This window comes from Salmo salar, chromosome 09 (genome assembly GCF_965601325.2).
Source record: "Salmo salar chromosome 09, fSalSal1, whole genome shotgun sequence".
Lineage (NCBI taxonomy): Eukaryota > Metazoa > Chordata > Actinopteri > Salmoniformes > Salmonidae > Salmo > Salmo salar.
In genome coordinates, this window is record NC_138299.1 from 131,269,365 (window position 1) to 131,284,719 (window position 15,355).

The 15,355-nt window shown below is 48.3% G+C and overlaps 1 protein-coding gene across 2 annotated transcripts in view; it reads right to left on the reverse strand.

Annotated features, from left to right (window-relative positions):
• LOC106612894 (neurobeachin) overlaps window positions 1-15,355 on the reverse strand; it is a 305,164-nt gene that overhangs the window by 163,605 nt on the left and 126,204 nt on the right. For both annotated transcript variants that reach the window (XM_045724516.2, XM_045724515.2), the window contains exon 39: window positions 4,149-4,315. In XM_045724516.2, the coding sequence (XP_045580472.1) occupies window positions 4,149-4,315 (167 nt within the window). The remainder of the gene's footprint in view (window positions 1-4,148; window positions 4,316-15,355) is intronic.

A 15,355-nucleotide genomic window follows, 5' to 3' on the forward strand; every position in this document is an offset into this window, starting at 1 on the left:
CCGCTGTGATACAGCCTGGGTCTGTAGTGACGCCACTAGCACTGAGATGCTGTGCCTTAGACCGCTGTGATACAGCCTGGGTCTGTAGTGACGCCACTAGCACTGAGATGCAGTGCCTTAGACCGCTGTGATACAGCCTGGGTCTGTAGTGACGCCACTAGCACTGAGATGCTGTGCCTTAGACCGCTGTGATACAGCCTGGGTCTGTAGTGACGCCACTAGCACTGAGATGCTGTGCCTTAGACCGCTGCGACACCCGAAGCCCTTAAAGAAAATAAATACAAACCTGCATGGTTATTATCATAGTTTAAGACTGGTAGTTAAAGGCAGTGTGTATTATTCAAGAATGAATTCATCAGCCTTGCCTTGACGTCTCCTTTCTCTTGACAACGCTGAACTTTATAATCCAGTGACAGGGGTCAGGGGGTCACAGCAGAGGGACGAGGGGCCAGAGAAAATCACTCACTCACACACTGAAGAAAATTCTAACATCCAATTTTCAACTTGATTTATCAGTGTGAAGCTCAAACTGATAGGGTGCTGTGATGGGAGGAGGGAGAGAGAGGGAGAGAGAGGGAGGAGAGGAGGAAAAGATGGGGGAGTGGTGAGGAAGGAGGAGGGGAGCTGTCTCAGAGCTGCATCAAAGGTTTCTCGTTCTGATTTAGCACAGCGGATCAATACAACCCTATACTGTTTCAATTTGAACACTATTGATTTTGTGATGTCAACTCAATACAGAGCACATTCATCATCGGGCAAGCAGAAAGTATGATCCAACAGCCTGCTGGGCTGGTCACACTGCTGTAACACAGCCCTACCACCTACTGGGCTGGTCACACTGCCTTAACACAGCCCTACTACCTACTGGGCTGGTCACACTGCCTTAACACAGCCCTACCACCTACTGGGCTGGTCACACTGCTGTAACACAGCCCTACCACCTACTGGGCTGGTCACACTGCCTTAACACAGCCCTACCACCTACTGGGCTGGTCACACTGCCTTAACACAGCCCTACCACCTACTGGGCTGGTCACACTGCCTTAACACAGCCCTACCACCTACTGGGCTGGTCACACTGCTGTAACACAGCCCTACCACCTACTGGGCTGGTCACACTGCCTTAACACAGCCCTACCACCTACTGGGCTCATCTCAAATCAAATCAAAGTTTATTTGTCACGTGCGCCGAATACAACAGGACCTTACAGTGAAATGCTTACTTACAAGCTTTAACCAATAGTGCAAAAAAGGTATTAGGTGAACAATAGGTAGGTAAAGAAATAAAACAACAGTAAAAAGACAGGCTATATACAGTAGCGAGGCTATAAAAGTAGCGAGGCTACATACCTGTTAGTCAGGCTGATTGAGGTAGTATGTACATGTAGATGTGGTTAAAGTGACTATGCATATATGATGAACAGAGAGTATCTCGTTAATTCATATAATAGGTAATATGGTCGCAGAGAGATTTTGTATGTATCCCAAATGGCATGTATTCCCCATGTAGTGCACAAATGTTGACCAGAGCCAAATGGGCCCTATACAGCGAATAGGGTACCATTTGGGATGTAGGCATTGGCTTTCCATTCGTGTGCAGTGTCTCCTTGTCACACAGTGTAACGATCTGATGTCATAATGGTGTCTGAACACATCTGAAAATGCATTATGTTACTAATTCAAAATACTACAGTTGTGTAAAAACCTGCAACAAAATGTCCACTATAGCCATCAGCAGTAGTTTCACCTGGCTGAGTATATTAAATATATAATTCTGTTGATAAAACGTTCCACACAGATGATCAATATCCTCTGGCTAGTCTCCAGGCAGAACTTAAGGTTAAAGGAAAAACAATTTCTGTGCAGGCAAGCATTCACACACACACACACACACACACACACACACACACACACACACACACACACACACACACACACACACACACACACACACACACACTCTTTCAACCAGCATCACAAATAACAGACAGCCCCTTCAGAATGCTGGAGGGCTTTCTATTTTACAAGAGCAGCATAAATGGGAAAGTTAATGTAGCATTGAATAAGGCTGAGCTGCTACACTGCCCTGAGCTCATGAACATATTGCAGCATTTTTCTTCTCCAGCAGGTCACCATTAAATGGGAATTTGTTGGAAGTTTTTCAGTATAATTTACAATGCTCCCCCTCTCAGCAACCTTTTGTTCCAATACTAATGCTATCCCCGGAGATAAATTCTATAAATATTTGAATATGTAAATCTACAGTAGCAGCCCACAATTCATTCTTATATGTTTTTCCATTGGTACTTTACTTATACTACTGTTGCTCTGTTTTATGAATTTCTCAATCAGAATTGCATGGCATATGATCAAACATACAGTAGTATATGCTGAAATATATACACAATGCTCAAACATTTGGTAAGTTGGTGAAGTAAGACATTCAGTTGCTACTGTAGGTAAGGATATCTATAATACAATACAATTCCAACTGTAGTTCAATCTGTGCTATAGTTTGAATCCAAACGGCACCATATTCTGGTCACCTATTCTAGTTAAAAGTGGACAAAAGTAGTGCATTATGCATGGGTAAATAGGCCTCTTTCAAAAGTAATGCACTATATAGGGAAAAGAGTGCCATTTGGGAGTCAGAACGCACCCATAGATGAATGGTCCAATGATGACCATTCGACATGCATCTTTCTGAGGTAATTGCATCTGTTTCCAGGGCTGTGATTGTCAAGTGGGATGATGCATGTCGAAATCACTAAATCTACACGCCACAAAACCCATGCAGAGTACAAGTAGTCTTTAAAACACTCCTCAATCAATCAATGAATTGAATTCTCCTTACAAACTAAACTAAGGTTTATTGTATTTTTTCAATAAAAACATCTGAAAACACAGCAGAATTCTTAAAGCACTCAAAATATGATCCAGATGACTTTTCTATTGATGTGAGTAAACAACATCCCATTACTGAACATAGCTAGCCATCTGTATGTAGAGAACATTTTTAACCATCTGTATTGTGTTTTAAAAATCCAATAAAAAAAGACAAGCTATGGTTTCAGTGAGAGTAGTCAATTACTAAAAGTGTTCTTTCAGTAAGCAAGGCAACGTTTGACAGGACCTTTGCTGCACTTGCCACTCGCCAGGTCGTCGTTGTAAATACAGAATTTGTTCCTAACAGACTTGCCTGATATAAAGCTTGTTTTTTAAGAAGCTTCCTAACAGATCATAGCCAATGCCATCAACATCCCAATGAACATGTATGTCATGTGTCATCGTGACATTACCAGGGGGAAACATAGAGAGAATAGACGTAGGGGTCTAAACACAAAACCACGAGGAACGCCTAATTCAACTTTGGAACCCTGGGAGGATTTTCCACCTAGTTGGACAAATGGATACTGCTCAGATTGGTGGTTTCAGCATCACTATTCAGCACTGTCCCACTTCAACCACTGAGTGTGTGTGTGTGTATGTGTGGTGGGAAGCAGAGCTAAGGCTCCAACGATCTGTAGTTTTAAAGGCCCAGAGGACACTCCACACACACACACACACACATCTTCTAGTACACACACACACACACACACCTCTCTCATACAAACACAAACGCACGCACACGTCAGATGCATGCATGTACACCCCCCCCCCCCCCCCAAACCTCGCCCCCAGTCTGTGTGACCAGTGGTCGATCCCAAGGGGGGTTCAGTCTCTTTGACTGTTACTGAGATAGTTGACATGGTCCCTGATTTTTCCCAGCACTGCACTCTGTGGCTCACAGCCAGGTAATTGTACAGTACAACTAATACTGGAAGCTCTGTTACCCAGCCTGGTCTTAGCTTGGCCTTTGGGCCAGCCCAGCTCCAGGTAGCCCCAGCCCTAAACCTTTCACCAGACCCAGTCTGTACTTCTGTGCCAGGCTGCCAGGCTGCCCTAGGCTCTGTGTTTGTTGGTGAAGATGTAAAGTACAGTATATACCCCAGCCACTGCTCTAACCCTACAGCACAGCCCTATACCCCAGCCCAAGGCCTATCCTTCAGCCCCAGCCCTATACCCCAGCCCAAGGCCTATCCTTCAGCCCCAGCCCTAGCAAGGCCAATCCTTCAGCACAACCTCTATACATCAGCCCTAGGTCTTACCTCTGTGCCAGGCTGCCCCAGGCTCCATGCTTATTGGTGAGGATGTTGAGGATCTTCTGTTTGAGCTGGTTGGCAGTCACATGGTCTCTGTGTTTGGCAGCGCTGATCAGGTGATCACACATCTTCTCCTCCTCCCTCCGATCAGCAGCGTACTGGGCACAGTTGGACTGATGGAGGGAACACAAGGAGCCATTTTATTTTAAACATAGCCATGCTAACACCATGCTAAGCATTAACATAATGCTAAAACTGGGCAGGGTCTATCACCAGGACTTGATTTTACTTGCATTCTGATTGTATGTACTTTTAATGTAAGGAGTATCTTGAAAGGCATCTGTGAAATACAACTGTCTGTCTGGTGTTAGCATGGCTATGTTATGTTTTGTATTAAAATGTCCTTCCTCCGTTGCAATCCTGCGAAATCAGATTCAAACATGAAAATGTGTGAGTCCTGCTAGTAAGCTACGCTAAGTGTGTGTTGAGGGAGAAGAAACCAAAACCACTCAACAGATTCACAGAGGATATTATGGGTGTGTGTGTGTGTGCACGTGTGTGTACACGTGTGAGTAGATATTATAGCCTGTGCTGTCAAGGTTAACAGAGCCAATCTCTATTCCACTACATCAGCAGGGGACACGTTAGTGAAGAGTCATTTAAACACTGTCGCCGTCTGCTAATGTCTTTTGTTTCACATGGAGAAAAAGAGGGGAATTTGTCCGTTAGAAAGCTTTAATGTCATCTGTTTACATAGGGGTCATAATAAACAATCTGTCCCTATATAAAACTCAACTGTGACAGTGGATGAAAGGCAGGTTGGATAACAAAGAGAAGTAGCCTGTACTGTAGCCTACACGCATAAATTATCACCAAACAGTGTGACATAAATAGATTGAAACCTGGTGTGTGTTGATGTGTGATGTTGAAGTGGAGTCAGTGCCTGCGTACCAAATGGCACTCTATTCCCTTTATTGTACACTACTTTAAACCAGGACCCATATGGCTCTGGTAAAAAGTAGTGCACTATATAGGGAATAGGGTGCCATTTGGGACACACACAGTGATCTCCTGCAGGCAGCATCTCAAGGTAATCTAGATTCTAGAGGAGCCGATCAGGATCTGACTTCATCTTCTCCTCGCTAAAATAAGATTGTCTTGCTACGTCGCCCCGGGGCTGCTCCTTCCTGCTCATATACTAAATCTAATTTGCTAACAGAAGCTGGAAGTTAATTGAATTTCCGGCCCTATATTTGAATTGTGTCAGATGTTATACCTCAACATATTCTTCAAATGGCAGATAACTCAATCTCTGCTTGTCATCTCACGCTACCATGTGACGCTGTGACAAATATCAAACCTTATTTATCACTTCACAGGATATGAGGCTGCTGCCCTGACTCTCCTGACACCAACCTAATGTAAAAATGTCTATCTGTCTGGGGATGGAGGATAGAGGGAGGGGGTTGTGAGGGGTAATATAGTAGAAACAGGGTTGGATGAAAAGTGTAGACTGTCTAGAGTTGTCAGACAGAAGGGATGAGGCCAGAGGAGGTATGAGGGCCAGGTAATCTCCGAGTGTTTCTCAAATGGCACCCTATGGGCCCTGGTCAGAAGTAGTGCACTGTACAGGGAATAGGGTGCCATTTGAAATGCAGCCTCTCTCGCTACTGGTGACATGGCAGTTGATCTAGCAGGTCAAGGAGCATCTAGCAGAGGACTACAGGATATCTAACAGCTGCTTGTGGAGGGCTGCTGCCCCAAGATAAGAAACTCATCACTCCTCACATGTACAAGCTACTAACAGAGGTGGCAGAAGAGAATTTGTGCGTGTGTGTGTGTTCGTGTTTGTGTACTTGGGTAAAACACTTCCTATATGACTAGTAACATTGTGAGAGAGAGACAGAGAGAAACAGAGAGAGAGAGATAGGGAGAGACAGAGAGAGAGACACACAGAGAGAGAGACAGAGAGTTCCGGAGTTCCAAATTGAGCAGCAGCTGCTGAAAAAATGAGCTCCTACAAATATTGAAATTTACATGGTTTTTAGAGTGAAGTACATCGGAAAAAAGCAAAAGAAAACTAGCAACAAACAAAGAAGATGTTACTTTTTCAAAAGCCTTATTTTTCATAAAATTGTACAGTTATCTTAGCTAGCTGAATTGTTTACCAGTTTCTAAGCAGTTGCTAGGGACTCTCCTGGAAGAAGCTAGCTAGCTAACAAAGAATATATAGTTAACAGAAGAAAAGAAAGACAAAATAAGGACAGAAGAAAAAGAACATCAACGTGAAACAGTCCTCTAAAGACACAAGAGACAATAATACAAGAAGCAATTGTTAACCCACCAGACATCCAAACAGAGAAAGCTAAGAAAAGTGTCAAAGGTTTGTTGATGGGACAGAACCATGAATACCTGTTTGCAGATCTTACCAGTTGCAAAACAAAACAAGACCAAATGTAATATGTCATACCAAACGAGGGCACATATGGAAAAGGGTTATTTGCAACCATTTCACTTTCTCAAAAAAGAGAGGCATCAGCCAAGGATGTCAGATCAGCATTTTTGAAGTAGCTGACCAGAGCAACACGTATCAAACAGTAACCTTATATAATAATGGAACAGTATTGATACAAGGCAATGATTCAAGCCTCCAGGCTTTTGAGAATAGGTTTGCTACCCTAAAAGCAGAAGCTGAACTCATCTCAGAAACTGAGGAAAAAGTCAAGAAGGGAGATGGAGAAAAGCAGGCCCCAGTGGTCTCTGTGACCCAGCAAGAAGCCCTCAGTGTCCCTCTACCTACCTCACCTGCAGCAGACAGAGCCAAGGACATGGCTACAACACCAAGAACACCTGCTATGCAACATTTCCACAACACCCTCTCTCCTGTCGAAGCAGAGGTCATAGAACTCAGAGAGAACAAGCTTCAAGGAGGACACTGTCCAGAAACTAAAAGAAGAGATGAAACAGTTCAGGGAGGAGAGCAGAGCATCTATTGCTAAATTAGAAAGCCGAATGGAAAAACTGAGTCAGACAAATGATGACCTCAGAGACCATCTGAGCACAACAAGAAAGGAGCTAGAACAAAGAGAGAGGTACATTGACACCCTCAACCAGTAGCGAGTCATTATGTCCTCTGCATCTAGAGAATATGTCCACCAGCTTGGCACATTAGCATAACCTGAGGCCAACATGGCCTCCACCACACAGCCTGATGACACCGCACCAGCCTACCAGTCTGCTCCAGCCCAGATCAGCCAACCAGCGTCCCAGTCTGCTCTAGCCCATGTCAGCCTACCTGCTTCCCAGTCTGCTCCAGAACAGCGTGCTCCAGCCCAGGTCAACCTTCCAGCCTCCCAGTCTGCTCCAGCCCAGGTCAGCCAACCAGCCTCCCAGTCTGCTCCAGCCCAGGTCAGAATACCAGCCTCCCAGTCTGCTCCAGCCCAGGTCAGCCAACCAGCCTCCCAGTCTGCTCCAGCCCAGGTCAGCCAACAAGACTCCCAGTCTGCTCCAGCCCAGGTCAGCCAACCAGCCTCCCAGTCTGCTCCAGCCCAGGTCAGAATACCAGCCTCCCAGTCTGCTCCAGCCCAGGTCAGCCAACCAGCCTCCCAGTCTGCTCCAGCCCAGGTCAGCCAACCAGCCTCCCAGTCTGCTCCAGCCCAGGTCAGAATACCAGCCTCCCAGTCTGCTCGAGCCCAGGTCAGCCAACCAGCCTCCCAGTCTGCTCCAGCCCAGGTCAGCCAACCAGCCTCCCAGTCTGCTCCAGCCCAGGTCAGAATACCAGTCTCCCAGTCTGCTCCAGCCCAGGTCAGAATACCAGCCTTCCAGTCTGCTCCAGCCCAGGTCAAAATACCAGCCTCCCAATCTGCTCTAGCCCAGGTCAGAATACCAGCCTCCCAGTCTGCTCCAGCCCAGGTCAGCCAACCAGCCTCCCAGTCTGCTCCAGCCCAGGTCAGCCAACCAGCCTCCCAGTCTGCTCCAGCCCAGGTCAGAATACCAGTCTCCCAGTCTGCTCCAGCCCAGGTCAGAATACCAGCCTCCCAGTCTGCTCCAGCCCAGGTCAGAATACTAGCCTCCCAGTCTGCTCCACTCAGACAGTCACCCTCAACTGCAATCCTTATTGATTCAAATGGGAAGTTCTTAGTCCAGGAAATATTATTCCCTAGACACCAGGTGTATAAGTTCTGGTGTCCTACAACTGACAGTGTAATGCAGCTACTCAGTCAGACCAGGATTGACACCCCGGACAACATCATCATCCACACTGGCACAAACCACCTTCATGCCAAAGGTGAAAATGTATCTGGGGCAGTGAGAAGAGTGGCAGAACGGGTACAGCCTATGTTCCCAACAACCAATATAGTTGTGTCCACCCTCCTACCAAGAAAAGACTTCCCAGGAAAGTTGATGGATAAAAAAAATCAACAGATCACTGTGGACTGTGCCTCACTGCTCAACGTCAGAACGGCTCACCACCCCACTCTGACATGTCAACACTTATACGATAATGTACATCTGGATCAGGACAGTATCAGAAACTTTGCCAAGGACCTAAAGGATGCAACACTTGGCAGGGACCCACACACCCATCACCCCAGCAACAGAGGCCCCCCGCCCCAGATTCTGAAACAACAGTAACTCCACCATCCCCAGGAGAGAAGAGCCAGACACGGCTTATTACAGCACAGCTCTACTAGACCAGGCCCAACACAGCACAGATTTACCAGACCAGACCCGCCTCAGGACAGCACGACTAGACCCATCCCATCACAACACAGCTATACTATACCCGTCCCATCACAACACAGCTATACTAGACCCGGCCCATCACAACACAGCTCTACTGGAACTGGCCCATCACAACACAGCTCTACTAGACCAGGCCCATCACAACACAGCTCTACTGGACCTGGCCCATCACAACACAGATATACCAGACCAGACCCATCACAACACAGCTCTACTAGACCAGGCCCATCTCAACACAGATATACCAGACCAGACCCGCCTCAGGACAGCACGACTAGACCCGTCCCATCACAACACAGCTCTACTAGACCAGGCGCAACACAGCACAGATTTACCAGACCAGACCTGCCTCAGGACAGCACGACTAGACCCATCCCATCACAACACAGCTCTACTAGACCCGGCCCATCACAACACAGCTCTACTAGACCCGGCCCATCACAACACAGCTCTACTGGACCTGGCCCATCACAACACAGCTCTACTGGACCTGGCCCATCACAACACAGAACTACTAGACCAGGCCCATCACAACACAGCTCTACTGGACCTGGCCCATCACAACACAGCTCTACTGGACCTGGCCCATCACAACACAGCTCTACTAGACCAGGCCCATCACACCACAGCTCTACTGGACCTGGCCCATCACAACACAGCTCTACTGGACCTGGCCCATCACAACACAGAACTACTAGACCAGGCCCATCACACCACAGCTCTACTGGACCTGGCCCATCACAACACAGCTCTACTGGACCTGGCCCATCACAACACAGAACTACTAGACCCGGCCCATCACAACACAGCTCTACTAGACCCGGCCCATCACAACACAGCTCTACTAGACCCGGCCCATCACAACACAGCTCTACTAGACCCGGCCCATCACAACACAGCTCTACTGGACCTGGCCCATCACAACACAGAACTACTAGACCAGGCCCATCACAACACAGCTCTACTGGACCTGGCCCATCACAACACAGAACTACTAGACCAGGCCCATCACAACACAGAACTACTAGACCAGGCCATCACAACACAGCTCTACTAGACCAGGCCCATCACAACACAGCTCTACTAGACCAGGCCCATCACAACACAGCTCTACTGGACCTGGCCCATCACAACACAGAACTACTAGACCAGGCCCATCACAACACAGAACTACTAGACCAGGCCCATCACAACACAGAACTACTAGACCAGGCCCATCACAACACAGCTCTACTGGACCTGGCCCATCACAACACAGCTCTGACCACTAATCCAGGGTCGGGCAGAACACTGTCCTTCAGGGAAGTACACCACATGATGCAGTCCACACCATGTATCATTCAGACCATCAGCCTACATATGCTGAGGTAACCTCTGGCAAAAGACACCTAGAACAATCAGAGATTGGAGAGGTGCGCCAACTACTGCATCTAATATGCAGACTACTGAGCTAGACAGACCCTTTAATTCACACACACACACACACACACACACACACACACACACACACACACACACACACACACACACACACACACACACACACTTGCAGGTTGCATTGTACTTATTTTTTTGTGCAATCTTATTCCATTCTTATTAATTTGTATGTACAGTGAGGGAAAAAAGTATAAATAATAAATAAATACAATGGGACGAAACCCTTCGCACGACAGACACAACGTGCATAGACTCTACCAATTAACAATTCCGGACAAGGACATGGGGGGGGAACAGAGGGTTAAATACACAACATGTAATTTATGTAATTGAAACCAGGTGTGAGGGAAGACAAGACAAAACCAATAGAAAATGAAAGGTGGATCGGCGATGGCTAGAAGGCCGGTGACGTCGACCGCCGAACGCCACCCGAACTAGGAGAGGGACCGACTTCGGTGGAAGTCGTGACAGCAAAACAACCCAGAGTGTCACGTCCTGGCCAGTATATAAGGTTAATTGTTTTGTAGTTTGGTCAGGGCGTGGCAGGGGGTATTTGTTTTATGTGGTTCGGGGTGGTGTGTTTTGTGTAAAGGGTGTTTGATTTAGTAATTCCGGGTTTTGGTTTATGTTTAGTATTCTATGGTTAGTCTAGGTTGTGTGTTTCTATGTTTGGTTGATTGGGGTTGGGACTCTCAGTTGAAGGCAGGTGTTGTCTATCTGCCTTTGATTGAGAGTTCCATATATTAGGGTGTGTTTGTATGTGTGATTGGTGGGTGATTGTTCTGTGTTTCGCCTTGTGCCTTACCAGACTGTTTTTGTTGATCGTTCGTGTTTTTGTTATTTTGTATGTTCGTTTTGAAAGATAATTAAAAATCAAGATGAGCATTCACGTACCTGCTGCGTTTTGGTCCTCATTCACCGACAACAGCCGTGACAGAATCACCCACCACCAAAGGACCAAGCAGCAGAGGAAGGAGCAGACGGAGTTCGAGTTGGACTGGCGGGAGAAGTGGACTTGGGAGGAAGTTCTGGACGGGGCCGGACCCTGGCATCAGGCTGGGGATTATCGACGCCCGCAGTGGGAAATTGAGGCAGCCAAGGCAGAGAGGCGGTGGTACGAGGCAAAGTACGCGCTGAAGGAGAAGCACGAGAGGCACCCCCAAGAAAATTTTGGGGGGGGGCACACGGGTAGTTTGGCTAGGCGTAAGAAGAGCCGGAAGCCAGCTACTCGTGGTTATATGGAGGAGCGTATGGGGTGGAGAGCGCTATGTTTCGCTGAGGAGCGCACTATCTCACCCATACGCACACACAGTCCGGTGCGCGTTATTCCAGCCCCTCGCAGGTGCCGTGCTAGAGCGGGCATCCAGCCTGGTAGGAGGATGCCTGCGCAGCGCATCTGGTCGCCGGTACGCCTCCGAGGACCAGGCTACCCAACTCCCGCTCTACGCACGGCTACCATCAGGCCCCTGCACAGCCCAGTCTGCCCTGTACGAGCACCCCGCTCGTACAGGGCTACTAGTTCCATCCAGCCAAGGCGGGTTGTGCAGGAGGTAAGATCTAGACCGGCTGTGCGCCTCCATAGCCCTGGGTTTCCAGCTCCTGTCTCTCGTGCGGACCCGGAAGTGCGTCAACCCAGTCCGACTCGTCCTGTTCCCGCTCCCCGCACTAGCCTGGAGGTGCGTGTACATAATCTGGTAATCCCAGTACCAGCACCACGCACCAGGCTACAAGTGCGTCAACCCAGCCTCGCCAGTCAACAGTCTTCATCAGAGCTGCCCGCCAGTCAACAGTCATCATCAGAGCTGCCCGCCAGTCAACAGTCATCATCAGAGCTGCCCGCCAGTCAACAGTCATCGTCAGAGCTGCCCGCCAGTCAACAGTCATCGTCAGAGCTGCCCGCCAGTCAACAGTCATCGTCAGAGCTGCCCGCCAGTCAACAGTCATCGTCAGAGCTGCCCGCCAGTCAACAGTCATCGTCAGAGCTGCCCGCCAGTCAACAGTCATCGTCAGAGCTGCCCGCCAGTCAACAGTCATCGTCAGAGCTGCCCGCCAGTCAACAGTCATCGTCAGAGCTGCCCGCCAGTCAACAGTCATCGTCAGAGCTGCCCGCCAGTCAACAGTCATCGTCAGAGCTGCCCGCCAGTCAACAGTCATCGTCAGAGCTGCCCGCCAGTCAACAGTCATCGTCAGAGCTGCCCGCCAGTCAACAGTCGTCAGAGCTGCCCGCCAGTCAACAGTCGTCAGAGCTGCCCGCCAGTCAACAGTCGTCAGAGCTGCCCGCCAGTCAACAGTCGTCAGAGCTGCCCGCCAGTCAACAGTCGCCAGAGAGGTCAGACTGCGCTGAACTGCCGGAGTGGTCAGACTGCGCTGAACTGCCGGAGTGGCCAGACTGCGCTGAACTGCCGGAGTGGCCAGACTGCGCTGAACTGCCGGAGTGGCCAGACTGCGCTGAACTGCCGGAGTGGCCAGACTGCGCTGAACTGCCGGAGTGGCCAGACTGCGCTGAACTGCCGGAGTGGCCAGACTGCGCTGAACTGCCGGAGTGGCCAGACTGCGCTGAACTGCCGGAGTGGCCAGACTGCGCTGAACTGCCGGAGTGGCCAGACTGCCCTGAACTGCCGGAGTGGCCAGACTGCCCTGAACTGCCGGAGTGGCCAGACTGCCCTGAACTGCCGGAGTGGCCAGACTGCCCTGAACTGCCGGAGTGGCCAGACTGCCCTGAACTGCCGGAGTGGCCAGACTGCCCTGAACTGCCGGAGTGGCCAGACTGCCCTGAACTGCCGGAGTGGCCAGACTGCCCTGAACTGCCGGAGTGGCCAGACTGCCCTGAGCTGCCGGAGTGGCCAGACTGCCCTGAGCTGCCGGAGTGGCCAGACTGCCCTGAGCTGCCGGAGTGGCCAGACTGCCCTGAACTGCCGGAGTGGCCAGACTGCCCTGAACTGCCGGAGTGGCCAGACTGCCCTGAACTGCCGGAGTGGCCAGACTGCCCTGAACTGCCAGAGTGGCCAGACTGCCCAGACTGTCCCGAATTGCCAGACTGCCCAGACTGTCCCGAATTGCCAGACTGCCCAGACTGTCCCGAATTGCCAGACTGCCCAGACTGTCCCGAATTGCCAGACTGCCCAGACTCTCCCGAATTGCCAGACTGCCCCGACTGCCCCCCGGCGATGCCAGAGTGGCCCGACAGCCTGGAACGGCCGGAGCCAGAGCCACCTCCAGAAATAGGTGGGTTGGGGAGGGGGGGTGTAGCACAGTGCCGTCGTTGACGGCAGCCACCCTCCCTTCCCTCCCTTTAGAAAAGGGGACTTTTTGTTGGTGTTGCTTGGGATTATTTTTTGTTAAGGTGCTTCTGGGGTAGCACCTTTAAGGGGGGGGTACTGTCACGTCCTGGCCAGTATATAAGGTTAATTGTTTTGTAGTTTGGTCAGGGCGTGGCAGGGGGTATTTGTTTTATGTGGTTCGGGGTGGTGTGTTTTGTGTAAAGGGTGTTTGATTTAGTAATTCCGGGTTTTGGTTTATGTTTAGTATTCTATGGTTAGTCTAGGTTGTGTGTTTCTATGTTTGGTTGATTGGGGTTGGGACTCTCAGTTGAAGGCAGGTGTTGTCTATCTGCCTTTGATTGAGAGTTCCATATATTAGGGTGTGTTTGTATGTGTGATTGGTGGGTGATTGTTCTGTGTTTCGCCTTGTGCCTTACCAGACTGTTTTTGTTGATCGTTCGTGTTTTTGTTATTTTGTATGTTCGTTTTGAAAGATAATAAAAAATCAAGATGAGCATTCACGTACCTGCTGCGTTTTGGTCCTCATTCACCGACAACAGCCGTGACACAGAGCTACGATATGAATACTTTGAAACGTTGAAACAGTATAAACATACACTGAAATGCAAGAAATTGAATTATACCAACAAGACACTTGATGAAATTGAAAACGCAATTGACCAAAATCAGTTCTGGGACATGTGGAACAATTTAAGCATTACAAAGCCACAAGAATTAGCCATACAAGATGAAGGAATAGGGAAAATGTATTTTGATAATCTATACAAAAACATTCCACAAAAAGACTTACAACAGAACCAATTAGAAATGAAAGAAAAATTGAACATCCTTGAATCAGTCATTAAAAACAACCAAAATCCATTAGATTACCCAAAAACCCAACAAGAACTAAAAAAAAAGCTCAAATCTATAAAATCAAAGAAGGCTTGTGGTCTAGATAACATCAGAAATGAAATGCTGAAAAACAGCACACCTGAGTTGCAAAATGCTGTGCTTAAATTGTTCAACATGGTTTTAACTTCTGGCTGCTTCCCTGATGTCTGGATCCAGGGGCTCATCTCGCCTATCCACAAAAGTGGAGACAAATCAGATCCCAATAATTACAGGGGAATTTGCGTAAACAGCAACTTGGGAAAGGTTTTCTGTAGCATTTTGAATTCAAGAATTCAAACCTTTCTTCAAGAAAAAATATGGGTTTTCTCCCTAACCTCTTTGGGATAGGGGGCAGTATTTTCACGTCTGGATGAAAAGCGTGCCCAAAGTAAACTGCCTGCTACTCAGGCCCGGAAGCTAGGATATGCATATAATCGGTAGATTTGGATAGGTTTTCTCCCTAACCATCGCACTACTGACCACACACACACTAATTAATAAACACGTCCACCAAAAAAAAAGAGGGCAAAAACTTTGCTTGCTTTATTGACTTTAAAAAAGCATTTGATTCTATTTGGCAGGAAGGGCTATTCTCCAAAATTCTCCAAAGTGGGCTTGGTGGTAAGGTGTATGACTTAATAAAATGTATGTACACAGAAAACAGGTGTGCAATAAAAATCAAAAACCAAAGAACAGAATTATTTTCACAACATCGAGGTGTGAGACAAGGCTGCAGTTTGAGTCCAAATCTTTTCAACATTTATATAAATGAATTAGCAGACATGTTGGACCATTCTACAGCCCCAGGACTCACACTATTTGACACAGAGGTAAAATACCTGCTATATGCTGATGACTTGGTACTTCTATCACCAA